Raw genomic sequence first — 23,381 nt, 5'->3', positions numbered from 1 at the left:
TTCACAATTCCACTGTAAACATTAATAAACATTAAAATATTTGCATAATTGTGTGCTCAAAAATCCTATAAAAAGTGGAAGACTTATTACAACTGTAGTTTTCAGTCAACTACACTTCCTTTCACAATTTATTTTGTCCCATTTACACCTTTAAACCTGGGCACACTGCTGAACATATACTTTGGCAGTTCTAAATAGCAAGTGCTTCCACAAAAATAAAAAATAAAAACAACAATAAAAAAAAAAACACAACATAAACCCCCAACTCACCAAGTGTTCAAATACATCTTAGTGAAAGTGCAGCAGTAACTATTCAGCTGGATACTATTTTGATGTTTATCATGTGCACTTGCTTGTCTATGATTTCTATAACGCCTGAAAGCTTTATCATACAAATTCAAATCCGCTAAGTGCCCTTTTCTATCTTCACAAAAAATGAAAAAAATTGAGGAAAAATTATGACAAATATGGCAGGCTGCCTAACCTTCAATTATTAATCGGCTTTTTTTTTTTTTTCCCCAACAGAAAAAAAGAAAAGAGAAGGAAATAGATACAATCCAGCCTGGAAGAGTAGACAGGATATACTTAGCAATGTCAAACCAGTTGAGTGCTTTCTGTGGTTGTATTTCAGGGTTTTTGGATATATGTCCATGGCAGCAAACTGCTGGCAAGGTAGAGAAAATGTATATCACCTGCATTCTACAGCAAGTACATTTTGTGGGGGAGATGATGATGAGGGACTCATTCCAGTGTCTGACGAAGCAGATGACATGGAGGCTCCTGCATGAGACACTGCAGAATCAAAACAATTACATTAGACTCAAAAACTATCAAAGATTCCCAGCCACTGGCAAGTTAGAAATACATTTCTTATCATTATTCACTTAATTATAGTCTTCTTAAATGGTGTATGAAAAAAATAACAAACTGTCAGCAAAAAATTTGGTTGGCTCAACTTAGTAGAATCAGTCTCTGGTGAGTAAAGTTAAAAAAACTCAGTTCGAAAAGATACCATAAAATGTAAAGACTAAAAAGATATAAACTCTTAAACCCCTACCTGAAATATCTCTGGAAGGAACTCGCCCCAAATCAGTAACAAGATCAATGAGAAATAAATTCTCACTATAACAAATTCCTATTTTACCTCCGTAAGAGAATTCACCTATCCCAGAAAATTTCTTATAACTAGCTTGGCCTTCTATCTTTATCCTACCCTGGTACACTTGAGGGATACGACATTCCCATAAGCAACAGTAGTTATCTAGGTCAAGTGTCAGAATCATGGGGATCAGGATGGAAGTGTGGGTGAGTGATTAGAAAAAAGTCCTCAAGTGACTTTAACGTAACTCTCCAGGAGGACATAACATGGATTAAGGATCACTGCCTTAAGAATTAGGTACTTTGCCATTTTTTTACTTTTACTTTTATCTTCACTATCTTTGCAAAGCTCTCCTGTTTCCTGCCAATCTTAGCCCAATTTTAAAGTTTTTTAAATTCCTATTTTAAAGTTTTAATTTTAAGTGTATCTCTTTCAGTGTGTGTGTCCTACCAATATGGCATATAACTCATTTCTACAATTCTAACGGTCTCACGTTAATAACTCACGTCACACTACAAAAAACTAAGAGAACAAAAAAGGGAAGAGTATAATAAGAAACTTTTTAGTTGTCTGAAACATATCACCTTTAGGAAACTCAAAGCTCTTGAGGGTTCTATGAAGATGTTTCAATTTGTTAATTTGCTCTTCTTTTAGTGTTTAAAAGTTCTGTGAAGACTTCCTGCTATTTACAGTATTTAAAGGACAAACATGGAAATCATATCCCTTTTATCCCAAACATGTCCCTTTCTATTTGCTCCATTATATTTCTAGGAAATAAAAACTGTTGGACGGAGAGTAGAATGATTCAAGACCACATAGGACAAAGGTCATTCTATCAGTAACTCATCTTCTGCCATAGGCAAAAAAAACTTCTCAGTATAGGCGAGCCTATCACATAATTTACTTTTTTTTTTTTAAAGAAAAAGCCCTCTTGGGGTCCTCCCCACCTATTCCTATTCCTGGAATAGCTGCTTTCTAAGGCTGCTATGCAATGGTCATTCCAGAGTTTCCATTCACCATCACCTTGAGATTTTCCAGTTTTCGTACGTGGGATTCCTTGTTTGCTGGGTGGATCTCATGTTGTCTTCTTAGCTTAGCTTCTATTTTCTAGTGCCACCATTAAGAAATCTGACATGAGAAATCTAATGCTGTTCTGAGACTCATTTTTTTTTGTATGTACCTTTATATGGTAAACTTTTAGAATCTCTTTATCCATAGGTTCTGAAATTTTATAATGTGCTTTCGTGTAATATTTATAGAGGTCACAGTCCTTTCAATCCCATATCCTTCAGTTCTGGAAACTTTTCTTACAATATTACTTTAATAACAACTTCCTCCTATGTTTATGCAGTACTTTTTCCAGAAATCCTATGATTCAGAAATTGATTCTCCTGTCCAAATCCTATACATCTCATTCTTCTCTCCTATTGTCTTTTGACCTACTGAGATTTCTTTAGCTTTGCTGTCTATCCCTTCTATTACCTTTTTTATTCCCGCTATCTCATTTTGAATTTTAAGAGATCCATCTTGTTCTCTGAATTTTATTAATATTACCATATTCTTGTTTCAAGAATGTAATATCTTTCCCGTATCATTGAATGTTAATTATAGTTTTGTGTTTTTATATGATACACATTGTCTGTTTTTTCCAAGTTCTTTTTTATTCTCATTTTCTACTTTGGTTTCTGTCTTTCTGTAGAGGCTCTTCTATCTGGTCTTATGGATTCCATATTTAAAAGAGGGACATTAAAAAGTGAACTGGGAGCTGTGCATGAGTATGCAAGGCTTTTCAATAATGGGCACTGCACATGTAGTAATTAGCAAGGATCTTTCTTTTTGGTTCAGGAACCTCCAAATGTTGGTAACTATGTCAGATCATTTCTCTTGCGTTGTCCAGTTTCTTCAGAGGAATCCTTCAATCTCCTCCCAGGAATGAGCATAAGCTTGGTTCCCAAGCCAAGCAGGGAGCCAAGAGGATAAGATCTTTGGTTTGAAAAAGCATAGGAGTCTCACCATTCAGTATTGCAAACTTTTGCTCAAGCTCATTATTTTTGGTTTAGCATTTAACCCTCACATTCAGCTATCACTGGTATCCCTGAGTCTACAAGCCTGTTGAGTCCTCTCACCTTCCAATAAGTTAATTTCCTATTTTCTGATAGAGTTGTGGGAAAGGTAATTCATTATGTAAAGTAGGGAAAAAAGATCCAATTTCTCCTTCCATTTTCAACCAACCTCCATTTTCCAACCTTACCCTATAACCCTGCCTTCAGGAGCTTTTCTAGGGTAATGTGGTATGAACTGGCTTGCTTCTTGTTTTGTCCCACTGTAAGAATAAACAAGCTTAAGCTTTTAGCATTCTTTTATCTGCTAAGACAGTTACAGTAGTTTATCTGCTTCTTAGCTTCTAAAAGATATATTGTTGATATTTTTGTGTGCCATAGTCTGCTGTCTCATTCTCTTGTCCTTGTGGGTATAAGGGCTTTTGATTTCCTTTAACGCTATTTTAGTGGGGTTTGGGGATAGAGTTCATATGAACATGTCAATGTTAAACTAGAAGTCAATCCTACATATATTTTTAAGATACTACTCTCTCTCCATGATTACTCCAAAGTAATCTCCCCTTTCACAAACTCCTATACTTGTTACTAGCACTCTTGGGGCCCTGATCACACGCTATCCCTCTAGCCATTAACAAATTTGAGATCAAGGTCTGTATCTCATTCATCTCTGTACTTCCACCACCTAGAAGAGGTCCTGGCACATTGTACATGCGCATTAATGTTGTTCAGCTGAACTATCTGACACAGTAATTGCTTAGGAAATGACTTATGATCCCAACAAGATAATCTCCTTGATGATAAGCCATTTGCCTATTCATTTTAGTGACCCTCATAACAAATATAGTGCCTGTTAACAGGCAGCCAATAAATGTTTCTTGAGCAGAGTGAATTTCAGAGAGAGTAAGCTCTTCTTGAGAACCCACCACATTCGGTAAAATCACACATTTTGTAGAACAGTTCATAGAGCCTTTCAAGAGTCTCATTAATTTAGCTATTGACTCACTTCAGCAACAGCAACAAAGAATACTAGAAATCTAAAAACAACAATTAATAAATGCTTACTATATTCGAGGAGTGACAAACATAAATCTTCTAAAATGATAGGATATTTGAAAAATAGAGGGAAGAAAACTTATAATCAAAGTACCTTCTCTGTCTTTCTTTTTTAATCTTTTTCTCCTCCTGTCAATGGTTGCAACTTCTGACTTCAGAGACATGTAATATTTTCTGATTTCCTGCAGTTTTTCTTGGAGAAAAGAGATTCTCTCTGTGCTGTTCATATTATCTAATTCATCTTAAAGGAAAAAAGTTAATTAGGATTTTTAAATAATTCTAATAGAAAAAAATATGGCAGCTCTATTAAAAGTCCATAAATCATCAAAACCTTTCGTTTATTAAAATCTACCATATTAAGCCAAATAAAGCTCTATAAACAAGGAAGACATTAAATTCCCAAATTTTCTATATTAAACATTATTGATGTATTATTTAAATGATTAAAAAAAATTATCAATACACAGAAACTCTGATCTATAATTATAGTATTTATCCAAATAGTTTCTTTGTATTGATCATTTCCTTATTTATTAGTTATTGTCAATTGTCAATACCAGAAAGGGTATTTCAGTTTCATCAGTTATATAAATCATACATATCTTATAACTAGAGACCTTCCTCCACTCAATATTTATGAAGTTAGTATTATGAAAAGATGTGGATTTGTATTTAAGATAACAAATGGTGATTACTGACAAGACAATACTTGGAAATCTAAATAAATGAATTTGCTAGTCACTATTTCTTATTTTGACATTTTAAGGTATATATCTTTACAATATACATTCAAGTTTTCTATAAGCTTCTTACTGAGTTGAAAGCTCCACTTATATGTCCTAGGAGATGAATTCGGATGTTTTTCTCTGTGTTTATCTTTTTCTCCATCTTTGATGTGAGGGGATATTCTTGCAGGAGATCGCGCAAGCTTCTGCGGCTTAGATGCACTAAGGTGCTTTACTGGGGTACATTTACTTGAATTGTCTAGGACAGGAAGATCTTCACTATCACTGCTTTGTCCTGTAATAAGAAAAAATTGACTCAGACCATAAATGATCAAAATCACAAGTATTGAAATGCAACAGACCCAGCAATTATACTTTTTGGTATCCTACAGAAATAAGTGCACATATGCACAGTACAAAAAATGGAAATCTAAATGCCCACAAGTAGTAAAATGGTTAAAAATTATATACTATTGAATATTTTGCTAAAGTTGTTAAAAAGAATGAGATAGGGTTCATATGAACAAAAATGGTAAACTATCCAATATAGTTAAATGAAAATGCAGTTATAAAACCATATGGATAGTACTGCCCTATTTATGTTTAAAACAAAACATAAAAACTACCCAAAAGAGGACTAACCAAAACTATATATATGCAAAAGCACGAAAAAGATCTTGATGTCTACACATCCTTTATATAATACATGAACAGATATTTGTTTGCAGCTCTACATCCCTCTTCACTAAATTTGTACTTAGAGATGCTATTGGTTTTCACTTAATAATAAATCAGAATTCTCTCTCAATTTTGTTTTTCAAACTCTCTACCCTACTGACTGTCAAAAGCTAACCTTGATTTCTACTGAAAAGGCAAAGTTGAGGGTTATACACCCAACCCCCTCCCCTACCTGTATCTGTCTATATTGCCCTTTTTTCGGCCTCAAAAAGAGACCGTTTCTGGGCAAACTAATCTCTTCAGCTATACTCTTAAAACCATCTATTCCCAGCTCCTCTGAAATTCCTAATGTCAGTAACCATCTTCTTTTATCATCAACTTCTTTTCCAGAGTCTACCGACATGTTTAGATGCTTCCCGCCCCTAGAGAGAGACAGAGGGATAGAGAGGAAAACTTTCCCCTTTAGGTGGCATCTCCTTTCTTCCATATAAGGTCAAATTTCTTGAAAGAAATTCTTTGTTATCCTGATTTCCATACCTTCCAATCACATCCCTGTACTCTTGTTAGGGTCCCAAACACTTATAATCACCAAATTCAAAGAATATATTTTAATCCTGTTGAATATTCTATAGCATTTGAAACTACTTATTCAAACCCACTAGTGTTTACTGGTTTTTACTTATCTCTGATCAGTTTATACTCTAGTCTTCCTGGCCCGTATAAAGGGATACCCCACATACTTCTCCTTTTGGTCCTTTTTCTTTTCATTTTACAACATTCCCACAGCAATCTCATTGTTTTGCAATCCTTTGACAGTTGTCTTCTAAAAACAGACTTTTTTTCTAAGTGCTAGGCCCCAATTTTCCTAATACTGAGTATTTCTAACTCCACATTCCCTAAATTAATCTTCCAACAACCTGCTGCTACTCCTGTATTCCCTAAATTAATCTTCCAACAACCTGCTGCTACTCCTGTATTCCATGTCAGTTAACCAGTTCCTCATATCTGAGTCCTAGTGATTTTACTTTCCAAGTCTCTTTAATTCATTCCTTCTTTCACTTCCTTAGTTAAGCTAAAGATTCTTATTAAAAAGTAAAATTGATCCATCTTCTTTCTTCCTTCCTTTTTAATCTTTTTAACTTTTTATTTAAGACAATCTTCAAACTTACAAAAAAGTTATAAACAGTTACCAAAAAATGCATTTCTTAGCCATTTGAATGTAAGTTGCCCTACCACACTTGAGCACTTCAGTGTTTCTTATAAATAAGAAATTGTTGTATTAGTTATCTACAAATTAGTCCAAACGTAGTTTAAAACTACAAATGTTTAATATCTCACATGGTTTCTGAGGGTCAGAATCTGGGAGCAGCTTGGCTGTGTGGTCTGGCTCAGGAGATCTTGTAAGGTTGCAGGCAAGCTTTTACCTGAAGTTTTGGCCTCTGATGGCTTGACTGGAGCTGAAGGATATTCTTCTAAGGTGGCTTACTCACATGGCTGATGGCAGGAGGCCTCAGTTTCTTGCTAGCTGTTGGCAGCATATGCTCAGTTCCTCACCAGATGAGCCTCTTCATAGACTGCTTGAGTGTCCTCATGACATGGCAGCTAACTTCTCTCAGAGCAAGTGATCCAAGGGAGAGCAAGGAGGAATTTGCGGTGCCTTTTATGACTTATTCTCCCAAGTCGTATTCTATCACTTCCATTTTGTGAGAAGTGAGTCACTAAATTCAGCCCACATTCAAGGGGAGGGAATTAGGCTTTGCCTCTTGAAGGGAAGAGTATCAACAAATTTGTGGATGTTTTTAAAACCACCACACTCCTACAGAACCGTAATATAACCATCAAAATTAGGAAATTAACATAAATATATTACTATCATCTAATACTCAGATCCCATACAAGTTTTTCTACTTGACCCAACAACGTCCTTTTAGAGCAATAGGATCCAGGTGAGAATTATATACTGCATTTAGTTGTCACATCTCATAAGTCTCCTTCAATCTGGAACTGTTCTTCTTTCTTTGATTTCCATGACTTTGACACGTTTTAAAATTAATTTCAAGTCAGTTATTTTATAGAATACCCTTCAGTTTGAATTTATTGATGGTTTCTCACGATTACATTCAGGTTATGCATCTTTGAGAGTAAATTATAGATGTGCTATGTTCTTCTTGTTGCATCCTGTCAGGTGGTACATGATTTCAGTTTGTCCCATTATTGGTGGTATCCACTTTGACTATTTGACTAAGGTGGTATCTGCCAGGCTTATCCACTATAAAGTTACTCATTTTCCCTGTATAATTCCTGCTACATTTCTAGTCTCATTTCCCATCACTCTTTCTCTATACTCTAGACCTGTATTGTGCAGCCACTAGCCACATGTGGCTAGTGAAAACCTGAAATGCCTTTTACCTATTATAAATGTTATGCTCCTTCTTTGGCACATGTATCTATTATAACCTAGAATTTCCCTTTCAGACTTGTATGAGGCAGGTTTTAAAGGTAAAACTTTAAGTTGTCAAAATTGACCATGTTTATTTCTACTATATTTTGTGACTTAATCTTATTCCTTATTGTACATAAATCTGTTTTTCATGTAATCTATTCATTTTGATTTACTAATTTCCTTCTTTTTTTTTTTCAATAAGAACTTTGTTTCCCCATGTTTTAAAATTACTATACAATTTAGAAATTGGCTTTTCTAAAGGAAAACATTCCATTCAGAAATGTAATTTAATCTGCCTTTACCACCACAGCAAATGTTATTTTCTTTTTATTCAAGTTACCCAAATATGTCTCTCTAATATTACTACTTTATATAAGAAATACAAAGGAAATAAGCATAAAGAATCACAGCTATCCCAGCTCTCAATAAAACTGACAAGCACCTCAGATTAAAGATTAATGGAAAAGGCTATTTTCAGAACATAATATACCAAATTTATTTTAAAACTGACACAAATGATCAAGCCAACAAACTGCTGAAAATACTAACACTGTACTAAACCCAGCATTGAAAAATACCAACCTGTTCCATTCTTTTCATTTTTGGCTACAGCACTTGTTCGCTTTGGGGTACGCTTTTGCTTTTTTGCCAATAAGCCGCTATTTCCATCACTTGACCTTTTCTGACCTGAAATAAGGGGAAAAAGAATTAGCAAAACGTCAGGTGCAAGCATATTTACTCACCTTTCTACTCTACATGGATTTGTACACATTCAGTTTAAAAAAGGGTGGGGGGAAAAGGAAACAGAGGAAGGGGGGAAGGAAGGCAGGCAAGTACTTTATAGATCAAGAGTTCCTAAGACTCTTAATTTACTAATTTTGGGTTTTAATATAAAGCTAATTTTTCTTGCTACAAAGTCCTTACCCTTCTCTCTGCTCTCTCTTTCTTGAACAATTATACTACAGGTACCAGAGGCAATGCTGGCTTCAAACCCGTTTGCTGATTCCCTCTCACAGAGACCTTCTTGAGATTCTTCAGCAATACTATCAACTTCAATGGTTATGTCACTCTCACTTTTTATACTTCGAGACTCGTCTTGACTAAGAGTAAGTGGTGAAGCTACTGAAAAGTTATGCTGCACTACAGAAGGTAGGGCAGGTGGAATAGAAACAAGAGAGTTAGACTCAGAGCTTTCAACCACTACATCCTCAATACTGGTCTTGTCCTTTTCATCCAAATCATCCAAATCGACTTCATGGCAAACTAAGGTTTCAGGCCCAATCAGAGGCATTGCATCCTCTTCTTCTTTTAGTGGAGTATTTACAGTTTCTTCAGCTGGACTCTCAAATTTTTCACTAGTCAATTCTTGAATGCATTGCTTTGATTCTGCTATTAATGATGGCATTCCTTCGTTTTCTATTTCAAAGTGTTGTTCGAAATTTAAGTTTTTCATTCCCTCAGATGCAAGACAATCACTCGTCCTTTCTTGAGATATGCTATTTGTCATTTCCATTCCATTCTCAATTCTTATTTTTTTCTCTGGTGATGACTGTCCCAGTATTTTCCGTTTCAACTTTTTTTCTTTTGCACATTGGTCAATGTCATCTTCAGTAGTAGAAGAAAAGTTTTTACTGTCTAATGAAGAAAATTCCATATGAGGTTCACTTCCTGCTTCATCTTGGCTAAATGATGACATTTTTATAATTTCTAGAGAAAGATCTTTTGTTTTGCTTCGTCTTCCTTTTCCTTTAGGGGATTTTTCTGCCTCTTTCTTAACTTCTTCTACTTGTTCCACTTTATTTCCAAAAATCTGTACTATTTCTTCATTCTCTCCAACATCTAACTTTGAGTTTTCTAAAGACTGCATTTGAGTTCTATCATTTTCCTTTAAGATATGTGCAGCAATCTTTGGATTTTCTTCATCTAGTTTATCATCATTTAAATTTTCATTTTTTTCTAGTTCTTCTTTACTATCAGGAGAAAGTTCTTCATTCATTAAATTCTTTTCTAAAAGGTCTTCTGTTTCACTGTCAGATGAACAAGAGTCTACAAAAGGAAATGTTATATTAGAAAGGTTTCTATCTTGATTATCAAACTAATTTTATAATAAAGAATTCTACCAAAGACAAATAACATTCTTGATCATGTACCTCAAAATACCTCCATATAGAAATTTCTGATTAAAATAAATCATATATTTGTGCCAAAATGTGTGTGTGTGGAGGGAGGGGAAAGGATATCAAATAAATTCCATGTAAAAATACATTACACAGAAAACATTACTATCTTAATTCTGTAAAAGAACTATTTTGCAATTTTCACGAGTATCATATTTAGGCTATGATAATCCTAAGGTAACTCAAAGGACTAACACTGAGATGTGAAGTTATAAAGTCGTTTGATCTGAGATCTACCAGGTACTGATTGATAAACATGTTGGCCACTTTGTGTCCTTAGAAAGAACTAGGACAGTCTAATGAAAGTAATTCTGGAAAGAAGAGACAAACAAAATGAGTGATTTGAATTTACAAAACTTTAAAAATTCTTCTGATTAGGAGACATGAAAGTATAGGCTCACTACCTTTTTGCAAACACAATCATTCTCTTTAAGTCAGAGAATTTTTTAAATAAAGTAGGGTTCTAAGACTGCACAAGAGCTGTAAAATATAAAAATTCTACCCACATGGTACTCATATTCTGAAGAAGTTCAAAGAGGCAAACTTAAATGAATTTTGTAAATTAAAAGGTATATATAATTTTGTGATTTTACCACATACGGAATTTAGAATTCATGTTTAAAAAAGGACTTCTTTTATATGTAGTTTAACAAGACTACTATGTATAGTTTTGAAGGTTGTACAATGCACAAGGCCATGCCATATAAGAAAGCATCTTTCACTTTGTGAACATCTTGCATCCGTGTATTATTGCAACCTTCCAGAAGATGGCAGTAAGGAGGAGGAAGAATGCCCTTTTCTAATTTGCACACAAGTAACATATGGATTAATGGCAATCCTGTAGTTCAGAATAGCTTTTTCCTTGAAGGAGGGACATTTTTATATAAGGCAACTATTTAACATTTCTTCAATTACATGGAAAAACATACAAAGGTAGAAAAATGGGAAAAAATGTAAAATAATAAAATAAGTTCACTTATATTCATCACAAAATATGTCTATACCACATTATTTTGTGTTCTTTGAACAGCATAATCGCAGCTTTGTTGAAAGGTCCTAGGTGACAGCACTGAATTACAGGAGACACTGGTGCATGCTTTGAAGGACAGTGCAGCACACAGTAGGATGCATGGTTTGTCAACCCATCCTTAATATAAAATAGACTATTTCTACAATATTGACAAGAAAAGATATTCCTAAATTAAACCAAAACATCATTAAGTTTTAAGTAAACATGATATACTAAAATAAATTTTCTTCCAATTTTGTAGTTTAAATAATATGAGATTAAAAAACTAGATCACTTTCTATGAATTTCTCACACAACTGACGTTTTCTTATTTATATTATTGATTTTTAAAAAATCAGTGATCCTCAAAATTGAGCACCTTCCATTCCATTTGACAGAGGTGAGCTGTCTGGCATATTGCTGCGAGCACTTCTGGTACCTGATTTTCCTTCACTGTTTGGAGTCTTAGACAAACCATATGGCATGTTTGATGAAAGAGTGGATTTTAAAGGTGGTCGTCCCCGTTTTGACTTCTGCCTCTCCTCATCTCTCTTTTCGTCTTTTTCACTGTCGTCTTTATTCTGGATAACATAACAAGATGTATGAGAAGAGCCCCTGCTTTATGAAAAATAAACATTCTGTTTCTTCAAGGAAAACTACAACTCAAAAAGGTTAGATATTTTAGATGTTAACTTCTAATCTGTACTAATAGAAAAATTAAAATAGTTTTCTAACATATTTTGTACTTATATGACTATGATATTCCACAGTCCGTAACACTACAATTATATTGTAAAGGTCAGAGTTGTTTTATTAGAAAGCTGTACAACAACTAAGCACCCCTCTTGTTCCTTTACTATTCTATGAGGAATGAAAGATATCTACCATAAAACAGACAAAACACAAGGTGAATCTCTACCACAAAGGTTGAAAATTGAGGATGTGGATAAGGGTACAACTGGCTGGTAGGTATGTGTTTTAAAATGTAATATTAGATTCCAATATTGAAAAATCAGATTTCACATTTTAAAAAATATAGTTGTTTTGAAAAATCATGAAATCTGGGAACCCAGACCCTGCATCCCACAGCAGAGTGGTTAGTTCCACCCTCTCTAGGTGAGAAACATGTCTTTTTTGGGTCACTATCAGTCCTACTTTACCCTCCCTAAATATAGCCTCTGTGGCAGGGGTCCCCAAACCCCAGGCCACGGAATAGTACTGGTCCACGACCTGTTAGGAACTGGGCCGCACAGCAGGAGGTAAGTGGCGGGCAAGCCAGTGAAGCTTCATCTGTATTTGCAGCTGCACCCCAGGGTTAGCATCATCATCTCAGCTCCACCTCAGATTATCCGGCATTAGATTCTCATAGAAGCTCTGGTCCCTAGTGTCAAAAAGGTTGGGGACCGCTACTCTATCGGCATTTGAGTTTGAAGCCTGAGCACCAGAGGGTCACTGGTTTTCATTTTTCCCGAAACAATGTGGTAATGTGTTTACATTTTTTACTTTTGTACCTTCTGGGTTATAAGAGGAAAAAAATCACAATTATCTTAAAAGAATCAAGATTATTACAGTGAGGAAACGAGATTTATAAAAAACATGATATAATTTCTGTGCCTATCATAAAGGATATAAATCTATGAACATACTTTAGCTTTTTTCTTCTGTTTTTTCTTTGGTCCACCTTTGTCCAAAGGCCAGATAATCCTGTCAGCCTTTACCCATTCATCATACCTTAAAATAAAGAATATATAAAAATTCACAATAATATCTTATTTGAAATGTATTTACCAAATAAAAACAACAGTGAGATAAACTAAAGTGTTTGTTTCTAGTGTTGGCAGAAATGTGAATGACACAGGAGCTGGTTTGCTGGTAACAGGTGCCAGCCACTGTACTAGGTAAGTGCTTTGTATACCTGTCAGAAATAGGACAAGGCAAGAGAATTCGGATAAACAGGCTTAGAGGGAGAGCTATGTAAGCAAACTCTAAATAGATTCAACTGTTTAAAACTGCTCCATTTTCTACAATTTCCACAGATCTGAGCTTAATGAAATAAGCTGATTCTGCACTGGAATTCATTTTATTGACCAAATAATTCAAAGATAAATTAGGTGAATGCAAACTGTAATATGATCAGTTCCAGATATATGGAGTCCTTTTCAACTCTCTTTTTCTCAAAGAACTCTCGCTAGCCTGTATTTCTAGTAAAATTTTACTCTGAACTAGAAGTTCAAGACTCTGAAATTTTTTAGAGATATTTCCTTTCCTTTATCTAAATTTATTCTGGCTTATTCAAGTTGAAAACCTCTCATTTCCCCTGTACTTTTTTCAAAAACACTGACATTACCTTTGAATTTCAATATAGTTAGTCCAGGTTACTAATCAGGGGCAAATAAGAAATTAAGCTTTCTAGAACTAAATAACAGTTCTTACATTATGCAAATACATAGGTATTTATAGAGCTCTATAGGAGCTCCAGTGCCTGGTGCAAAAATCTAAAATCTGAACATTTAAGCAGAAAACTACAAGCAGTCTTTGCTTTGAACTACATCATGTTAATGGAAACCATACCTTCATTTCGTAATCCAGTTACCATGGAGCTGTGCAAGGTAAGGACACAGTTCCAATATCCACAAGTTTCCATTGACATACCATGGCTACCTACACTATGATTTGAAAACTATCTCCTCCTGAATCAACCCAATATCTTCATCTCACCAGGCTAAGTATCTGTACGTTCTTACTTGATTTAGAAATATTCATTCATTTGGGCATTTACTGAGGGCCTACTAGCATGCCACGCACTGAATAAAGATACATGTAGAGAATAATTGGGAGGACAAGGAAGACCCTTGCACTTCGTAGTCTGGTGTGAATGACAGACATAGAGTAAAACCAAGTATAATTTGGTAAATGCAATAAGAGGGTTATATATCTGGTCCAGGACTAACAAAGAAGGAGTGAGCAACTCTGCCCAATTCCAAAATTCCACAGGACATATTGGACAACCAAGAAGCACAGGCCTGATCTGGAGTACACCTGATCCAGGCCACACTTGCCTGGTCACCACAGCGTGTCATATAGGTACTTCCAGCATTAATATTGCCACCCAAGGGTAATCCAAGGATTTCTCAATTAAGAGACCAGGACCCCCCTTCATAGTTGTCCATGGTACCCTGTTTCAGAAATCCAACTAGGTTCTTTCGGAGTGGCTCTATGTCAATGAGTAGACCAGAATTATACCAGCTTTTGGAAGTATGAGAAGGCAGTGAAAAACCATGAACCATGTGAATTACCAGTTAAGTAACTATTTAGGAACTTTACTACTTAAGAAGAACAGGAGCATACAATAAAATGACTGTTAAGAAGAATCATACAGTAAAACATTAAAAAGATGAGAGAGAAGATAATAGGAAGGGGAAGTTCTAGAAAGGAGAACAGAAGAATAGGCACACACAGATGGTAAGAAAGAATGGATGATTGTGAACTGGACCGAATCCAAGGAAACAAGAAGACCATAATGTGCTGTAACTGCAAAGGTAGTGACTCAAAGTTAGTAAATGTAGTCCTTTCCCCATGAACTCAACAACATGTACATACAAAACAATGGTGAGAAAGACTAAAAAGTTTGTTTCTAGTGCTGGTAGAAATGTAAAGGGAATAGGCTAGTTTGAGAAAAAAGAAAAAATTTAAAGGTTTACATGTAATAAACCCAACTCAAAATCTTTTATATGTGATAAACCAAAACTCTTTTAAAATGATGTGAGATGAAAGAAACCTAACTCTCCCTCATTAAAAAAAAGTTAACACACTAGAGCACTTACTAAGTGCCAGGCACTGTTCTAAGCACTTTGTATGTTAACACAGATGTTACCACTATTTCTCACATCTCTACAAAGTAGGTACTTTACCTTGAGGCCTAAGAGAGTATACTTGGAGTATGCAGGGCAACCTTGGAGCACTCTGGCTCCAAACGAAAACAGGGAAAGCAAATATATTAAACATACAGAATTTCTAAAGGAGAAAGAGAAAAGTGGTCCCTGACATTCAGGAACTGGCCCAGTACTATCATCAGCTGGGCCTTAGTGTTGCTATAGAGGTGATCTGGCAGTCACAGTTAGGTTGTGTTGTTCTCCTGTTGAACATGAATATTTTCACAGACCATCAGTATCAGACAAGTCTGCTACTTGACTGTGATGGATCAAGACAAAAACAAGACCACTCCCTAATCGTGTGTAAACAGAAAAAACAGGAACATTGTCCAAGCCACAAAAATGACCAAACATCCTTTTTTCCTGACTGCAGCTTCTTCACAAATTACAGCATTAACATTGGTCCATAATATATAATATTATATGTGATAAACCAAACATACATGTCATGTAATAAATATTACATATATATTACATATTTTATATTAAGATAACCAATTACAGAATTGGTTACTCCACTTCTTGACAGTATCCAAACTGGAGCAAAGCCCCATTTCTTTAAACCCTCCCCCAAATCACCTAACAGAAACTCAAATCTAAGTCCTTTCTAACATTCCTTTATTAACCCATTTAGAATCATTACAATATTTGATACAGGCTTGATTTCTAATAAATTTAATAAGTAAATTAAAAAACCCACTTGCACTGTTGGGAGCTGTAGGCCTGGCTCCCTGCCCATGTCCTGTAGGTGTTCCCACAGAATCCCAGTGGTGCCCTGGGCTTTCATTTATTCTTCTAACACCCTCTTACTGAGTCATCCCACAATTCCCCATGCTGTGCATTCTTCCTCACTGCAAATGAGTAACAAATCCAATTTTTTCAACTTCAGATATGATCCAAGTAGCCTTTGGCTGGAAGTACTGACACAGCTAGTAAAACAGTGGGAATGTTGGAAGTCTTGGAAAATTAGGATACAAAGTATGCTTTGTAAATACACATATACCATTTGCTCGGGTTCTTCACATTAATTTGATCTTTTTGAACCACCGAAAGAAATTTCAATAGTAAAAAAATACATTTCTTGCTTACCTGACATTCCATCCGTAGTAATGTACCAAGTATAAAACTTCTCCATCATCAATTTCAGTGCTTTTAATACTGGCTTCATAGATTTTCTGTGTTTTCCCTCGTCCATATTTTACTTTCACTTTGGTTCCTGTTAGGCAGGGTTCCATGTCTTCCTCATCTTCCTCCCCTTCAGAGTCACATTTGCTTTCAGTTTCTTCCCTGCAGTAAGTTATAACATTGACAAGGCTAATAACTTAATGGAGAATGAACTAATATATGCTAAAAGAATCCAACATGTAGAATAGTCACAACCTAAGTATTACCTTAATAGCATGTCAGTGGAGGAGGAGAAGAAGGAGGAGAAGGAGAAGATTTTTATGGACTATTTACTAAGAAATTTATTTATTCTGTAAAGGTGCACTGTACTAAAAGTAAATCCATACTTCTTAAAGGCCAATCAATAATCACAGTTCATGACAATGTGGAGTTAAATAAGTCATTTTTGGTAAAACAAAGTAAGAACCATTTGCTCTGAAAAAGTCTTTAGAATTCATATTCAAGTGTCACCTTACATGGAAAAATTACCTAACGATAGTTTGTAACTTCCTGTAACTAAAATGTCTTGAATTTAATTTATTACTACTTTCTGCTCAATTTAGAATAGTTCTTAACAAAATTATTTTTTGTAGACCGAATAATGAGCAAAGGCTATCTACCTTAGTAACCATATCTTTTAAACTAGTTTATATTTTAAAAGTTTCCCCAACCTAACAAAGAAACAATAGATATTTGACTATCAGGTCACCTGTTGAAACTACGGGACAGAACCAGGAGAAAAAAATCTTTGCATATCTTGTACTGATTTCTATTTGTTTTTACTCACATCCCATTAGCTTCTGTTTTGATAATCAGGTATAAAGGAGATTTACATTGGGAGGGCCAACAATACTTTTAATATTTTTACAAATAAAATATCCTGTGTTAACTCTGCAAGGATTCAGAACAGATCTGCATCAAAGGTCACTCTAGTGTCACAAGAGTTTTAAATGCTTAAGAGGAGATATTGTACTCTATAATAAACACAGGGTATTACTTCAGAGACCACCAGGGGACCTGACATGAAAAAACTTTGACAACCCATTTGCCATGGGAATGTTTTCTCTCCAAGGGCATCTTCCAATTATAGCCTGATAGGGTAATTTCAAAATATTATAAGAGAATCTACTTAAAACTGAAATCTCTATAGATAAAGACATCTCCCATTTCCATGATTCCTGACATAGAATGAGAATACAGACTATGTTTGTCTATATATTCAATTTTTATTTAATAAAAGGAAATATTTTTCATTATATATCTCTGAAATTTTCTCTAAAACATTTGTTCCATTTTTATATCAATTTTAAGGCTTTTAACCCATTTCCTGTTTGCCCCGGGAATACTTGTCAGCAGCGCTTGTGGCTGCAGTATTCAGTCCTAACCTTACCCCCAAAGTTTGCCATGAAATATCTCACTTATATTATTATTTTCGCATTGCTCTAGTATATGGATAGTCTTTGGAAACAAATGACATTATTCTATGTATAGCATTCTGTTTTTAGTAGTGGTATTTCCATTTGCAAAATATAGTAATTCTCAATCGCTGAAAATGTCAAATCGTAGGAAATGTAGCATTCCTACATGTGATGTTAAATTAACGCTGGCAGTGAGCTGCATTTTTTTTTTTCTAAATGGGAAAAGGGTTAAAAACCACATATTATTTATTTATACGCATTATATGTTTTATGTATTATATACATACTATAGTATATATACTTTGATGCTTATTTTTAACAAAACTTCACACCATAATTAAGCTCTACTTTTTAAGTGATTCACCTTTGCTTAATTTTATTGTCCACATATATGAAATACCACATTCACTTCATTATTCACGATTCCAATTATTTCCTCCCACTTTTCCTAATCCTAATTATATTTCACTACAAAATTTCTTTATTCACTAATCTAATCCACAAGTAATTGTGCAAGCTCTTGTACCTATTTACTGAATCATAAAATTATCTCTCCCACTCACCAATCATTCCTATTTTTACAAATATTTTTTCAATAGTTAATTTTCAGATGGATGTCAGCCACTAGTTGTATGCAACAGGCAGGCCACTTTTCCCGAATTTTGCTTAACTACTCAAATTTCTAGAAAATTCAAGATCATGTAATAATTGAAAAATAACTATGGAGGCAAGCTTATATTACAAGTAAGTGTGTTATGCTATTGTTGCTGAATTAAAAGTCATTTTTTAGTAGTAATAAAAATTAGTAAATCTATTTGACAACACAGAAATGGCCAGCTAAACATGGTCAGATATTACTGTGATCTAGCTGGACTGCCTAATCTTTGGTTATTTTAAAGTCATTTCAGTCCATACATGTATATAATACACGGAAAAAAAATACAATTTTCACTCAACAGCAAACAGGATGGACATTAAAAAGCTGAAATTTATTGGTGTGATGTGGGGCAAGAATGTACTTTTCAAACAAGAATCAGGGGTGCATGCCACTTAATCTAATACGATAACTTGAAAAAGAAAAATGTCTTAGATGAAGCTAACACACAGAAACATCTGCTAGTACTGTGCACCCATGTGTTTGTTAGCTTTCCCACATTGTACCTTTTTTAAAATGGAATTTTTGCTGTCGCTGTTTCCTCTTGTCCACTTCCTCCATTTTTCTCCAGCTCCCTTCCCTGCTGTCAAGTGCAGGACCTTTCTTTTGACTGGGTGACGCAGCCTTCTTTGAGGCCACTGTTTAGGGCACAAGTGCTATTAAAATGGTGCGACCAGTATATTCTCCAATTCCGAAAGGCGATACACATCATCTTCACAATGTGTCTCACCTTCATTAGACAAGAGGAATGGAAGTCCGAATAAGAAAACATTCCCTCAAACCTGAATATCTAAGCAGGAACAGAGTGCTGCTGTATCTCAGACAAGTGCTTCTGGAGAACAAAATAAGATAATGTACCTCTCTTGGCTTTTTTCTTCCTCTTCATCTGAGTCTTTGTCAGAATCCTCCTGCCTTTTTATTTTCTTCTCCTTTTGCTTTGGCGTATTTTTTCTCCCCAGTAGTAGGTCATTTTCTTTTTTCTCTGTAGTTTCATAGTCATCTACATCCTTATTTTCTATATCATTATCTTTTAATTTGTCTTCTGTTTTCTCTTCTTCAATTTCCTTTTTAATAGAATTTGCATCTCGAGCAATTCTCCTTCGTCCCTAGTAGAGTGGATAAAAGCTTTAAAATAGCTATCACTACGAATGGGAGGAGGAAGCAGAAAAATATCTTTTTCTTAAATCTACACAGCAATGACTAGCCTTTTTCTGGCTTGAGACATGACAATAACAAGCCATCAACTCCTGTGTACTTTTCTCTTCCTCTTGAAAGTAAAATAATAACTCATGTAAATTATTTAATTAGGTCCAGGTTTACTATGATCCTTGGTTATAGATACTTAAAAAATAAAAATGTTCTTTCTTCACTACGTTATTTTCTCACTTTTAGTATTTCTTGACAATAAAAGTTTTAAAAATTATCTAAACATCAGTCATACAAGATGTGAATAATAATATATCAACCCTCTAAATTATAGACCTTTTTAAAGCTCTGTGATCTCTAACTCTGTTTAAGATTTAATTTACATTATCGCTGTATTTCTGTGTTACTACATTTTTAAAGGACTGAACTGCATCAGTGGCCAAAAAGAGAGCTATTCCTTTGAATGAGTATCTGAAGAGCTCACTGGGCCTGCAGTATACTGTCCTATTGCTAGCAGCTTTTACCCAGCCTCTTGCTGCATCATCAACTGACTGTGAAACTGTGAGCCTTTTCAATATCTCCTAAATTCTTCTTCAAGTCAACCTCTACACACTGGCAGAATTCCCCTCTACTTGGAATACAGTGAGTTTAATCCTCACTTTTTAAGTCAAAGAGCCAACAATTTAGGGAGCATGAGAATACTTGACAAGTAATATGTCAGTGTAACAAATGTTTTCCCTAGTTCCTAACAATGTGTTAGTTAAAATTCAGAGGTAGAAAAAGACATTTATTTTTCTTATCACAAAGAACTAAAATGTAAGTTCCACGAGAGCAGGGACTTTGTCATATTTACTTCTGTATTTTCACATCTAGAGAGTATATGGCACATAGCACGTGTTCTTTAAATAATCTGTAGGTAAATGAATGAAAGCTACTGTTCTCTATCAAAATTTTGGTCTGTATACTTTTGTCTCAGAAATCCCATTTTTAGAAGTCTGCCCCCTACATTCAAATAAATTAGGAGGGCATTTTAACAGGCACATTTACTGCAGCACTTTTTGTAATCAAAAAAATTGGGTAGAAAATCTTGAGGAAGGTAAATTTATGGTACATCTACACTACGTAGAACTCTGCAGATCTTTTACATAAGATGAAAAAGGTCTTTATATAATGACAAGAAAGTATGTCCACAGTACATACAATAAGGATATTATTCAGTCTTAAGAAAAAAGGAAATTCTGACACCTACATGGATGAACTTTGAAGACATGATGCTGAGTAAATAAGCCAGTCTCAAAAGGACAAATACTGTATAATTCCACTTATATGAGGTACCTAGAGTAGTCATATTCATAATGGCATAAAGTAGAACGGTGGTTGCCAGAGGCTGAGGGAGAGAGGAATGGGGAATTATTTTCTAATGGGTACAGTTTCAATTTTGCAACATGAAAAAAGTTCTGGAGATGTATGGTGGTGATGACTGCACAACAATGTGAATGTAGTTAATGCCACTGAACTGTAAACTAAAGTTGGTTACAATGATAAATTTTATGTTATATGTATTTACCACAATTTTTAAAAATTGAAAATTTTAAAAAGAAAACAAACCAATTTGAGTGTTTCACAAAATTCAGAAGATTCCATTTCTAGATGACAGTCAGAATTGACAGTATTTAAAAAATGGTTTCTGAGCATTTTTCAGGTGACTTCATCTCTTTCGCTAAATATTATTTTACTGAAAAAATAAGGCGTATTACAGTCACTTCTTTGAACTTGTTTGATAGTGTGATAAATTTTATTTCTCCTGAAATTTGATAAATCCTTTTGTGTAGACATCATTTGACAATGAACAAAATAGTGGATGACAATTCCTTCCTAGGACTCATATACTAATGGAGAGGAAGTGTTATAATACCAGTGTTCACATGACTAGAAAACAAGGCAGAGCCTGAAAAAACAGCCACGACAGCTGTACAGTGTTCTATGGAGTAACAGAGAAAAGATCCCACTGTTTGAGAACGCAGGTGTTATAAAGAGGAGATTCATCCACGCAACAATTTACTAAGTCCTTACTGTGTGTAAGCCACTATTCTATATGTCTGGGATTCACCAATAAACAGAACACACACTTATTTCTGCCCTCGTGAAGTGTGATTCTAGTGCAGAGTGGGGTAAAAGAAACAATAAATAATAAACAGAATAAGTAAGTAAATTACAGATAAAAAGGGCAATATTAGAGGGAATGCAAGGTGAATATTTGAGGTTTACTTCAGATGAGAATGACTTGAACAGACACAAACAGAAAACAACAGGAGGAATGGTTTTCAGGTAGAAGAAACAGTATGTGATATGTTTTTAAAAAGGCAGCTAGGCTAACCTGGCTGAAACATAACTAAATACTGGAAAATAAACTAGGTTCACTGAAGTATATTTGTGCATATCTGAAAATGCTCATAATAAAAAAATTTTAAATGCTTAAAATAAACCAGATAAAACTAGTATTAACTACTTACCCTTGGAGATTTTAATTCTATTTCTTCTCTTTCACTTTCACTATTTGAATCAATATTTTCCTCAGGTTCACTCTTCACTTCTACTAAAGGCATTTCTTGGTCTAGTTTTAGAGACTCTTCCATTGATTCTTCTAAGTCTTTTTTTTCCACTTTTACTTTTGGTTCATGGTGGTGAATAGTTCTGAATTGAATATTTGCAGAACGGCAGTACTCCTCAAAACCATAAAGGTACCTAAGCAAACAATATTTCTTTTTAATAAATAATAAATAATCTTTACATTTAACTTGAATACTGTTATTATTAAAACTCATGTTTTTAAAAAGTAAAACTCAAGATCTTTCTTTTAAGTACTTTTCCTATGTTACTAATTTGTTTTTTTATAAAGGATTATAAACAGAAATATTGATCATAAAATAAAATTTCTTGTTGAAAAATCTGAGCTTGTGATAACTGAACATAGCTATCATAGTTTTGATCTGAAGGTTGTTCATGCAAAAGATACAGTTCCATTATATGTACCATCATTTCAGACTATAAATACGGCCCTGCATCCCTGACTTTGAAAGGAAATTAGGACAACATGAAAAATAAGTACAGACTTAATACAGACTTATGCGCTGAAATAACTTTCAATCACAAGTATCTATTAATCTAAATCTTTTTATTCACTTTCTCTAAATTCAATGTTCTTTGATTGATGTGTTCTTAATTATTAACAAATGGAAAATAGTCTCTGTAAATATGTATACTGTTGACGAATAAACTATGCTACTTACTTTCTATAAGCAGTTTTTACATTGTAGGAAGCAGCGGAATTCAAAATAGGAATGCCGAGGTCCATATAAATTTGCTTCCATACAGCACCACTATCAATCTGGAAAATTAAGTTTTTACTTGTTAACATTTGCAAAGGAAAATAATCTTTACACTAATATTCTATGTTCATTAAGAAAATGTGCTTATTACCGAAAATACATATAACAAACAGTAAAACATCAGATGACTTAACTTTTTATGTCTCTACTTACATTATCACATCCACCTTGATGATAAACCAGTCTAAAGAGTTTGAAGAGATTGAGATCTTTATAGCCCAAAACAGGTGGTTTGTTGATTGGAGTACCTATTTTTAATATCAGAGGGTAGAAATAATGTTTATTCAAATGGAAAATACTAAGTTAAAAAAAAAAAATCGATTTCTCACTTCCTAGATTTCATTAATCAGAGGCATATATTTAAAGAACCTTAAATTATGTAAGACAACACAAAATATTCTCTATATTCTTTATATTGCATTGTGGTGGTCTT

The 23,381-nt window shown here is 34.3% G+C and overlaps 1 protein-coding gene across 4 annotated transcripts in view; it reads right to left on the bottom strand.

The window, feature by feature from the left end:
- Positions 1 to 502: 502 nt before the first annotated feature.
- ARID4A (AT-rich interaction domain 4A) overlaps positions 503 to 23,381 on the bottom strand; it is a 54,395-nt gene continuing 31,516 nt past the window's right edge. For 3 of the 4 annotated variants that reach the window (XM_039863817.1, XM_039863836.1, XM_039863826.1), the window contains exons 13-24: positions 23,102 to 23,196; positions 22,850 to 22,947; positions 22,073 to 22,304; positions 19,272 to 19,519; positions 16,266 to 16,463; positions 12,891 to 12,975; positions 11,624 to 11,825; positions 8,983 to 10,104; positions 8,641 to 8,745; positions 5,026 to 5,232; positions 4,307 to 4,453; positions 503 to 792 (exon numbers count right to left, since the gene is read on the bottom strand). In XM_039863817.1, the coding sequence (XP_039719751.1) occupies positions 689 to 792; positions 4,307 to 4,453; positions 5,026 to 5,232; positions 8,641 to 8,745; positions 8,983 to 10,104; positions 11,624 to 11,825; positions 12,891 to 12,975; positions 16,266 to 16,463; positions 19,272 to 19,519; positions 22,073 to 22,304; positions 22,850 to 22,947; positions 23,102 to 23,196 (2,843 nt within the window). In that variant the 3' untranslated portion in view covers positions 503 to 688. The remainder of the gene's footprint in view (positions 793 to 4,306; positions 4,454 to 5,025; positions 5,233 to 8,640; positions 8,746 to 8,982; positions 10,105 to 11,623; positions 11,826 to 12,890; positions 12,976 to 16,265; positions 16,464 to 19,271; positions 19,520 to 22,072; positions 22,305 to 22,849; positions 22,948 to 23,101; positions 23,197 to 23,381) is intronic. The other variant, XM_039863846.1, reaches the window with a different exon arrangement.

This window comes from Pteropus medius, unplaced genomic scaffold, assembly GCF_902729225.1.
Source record: "Pteropus medius unplaced genomic scaffold, Ma_sr-lr_union100, whole genome shotgun sequence".
Taxonomy (NCBI): domain Eukaryota; kingdom Metazoa; phylum Chordata; class Mammalia; order Chiroptera; family Pteropodidae; genus Pteropus; species Pteropus medius.
This window is presented reverse-complemented; position numbering and strand designations above follow the sequence as displayed.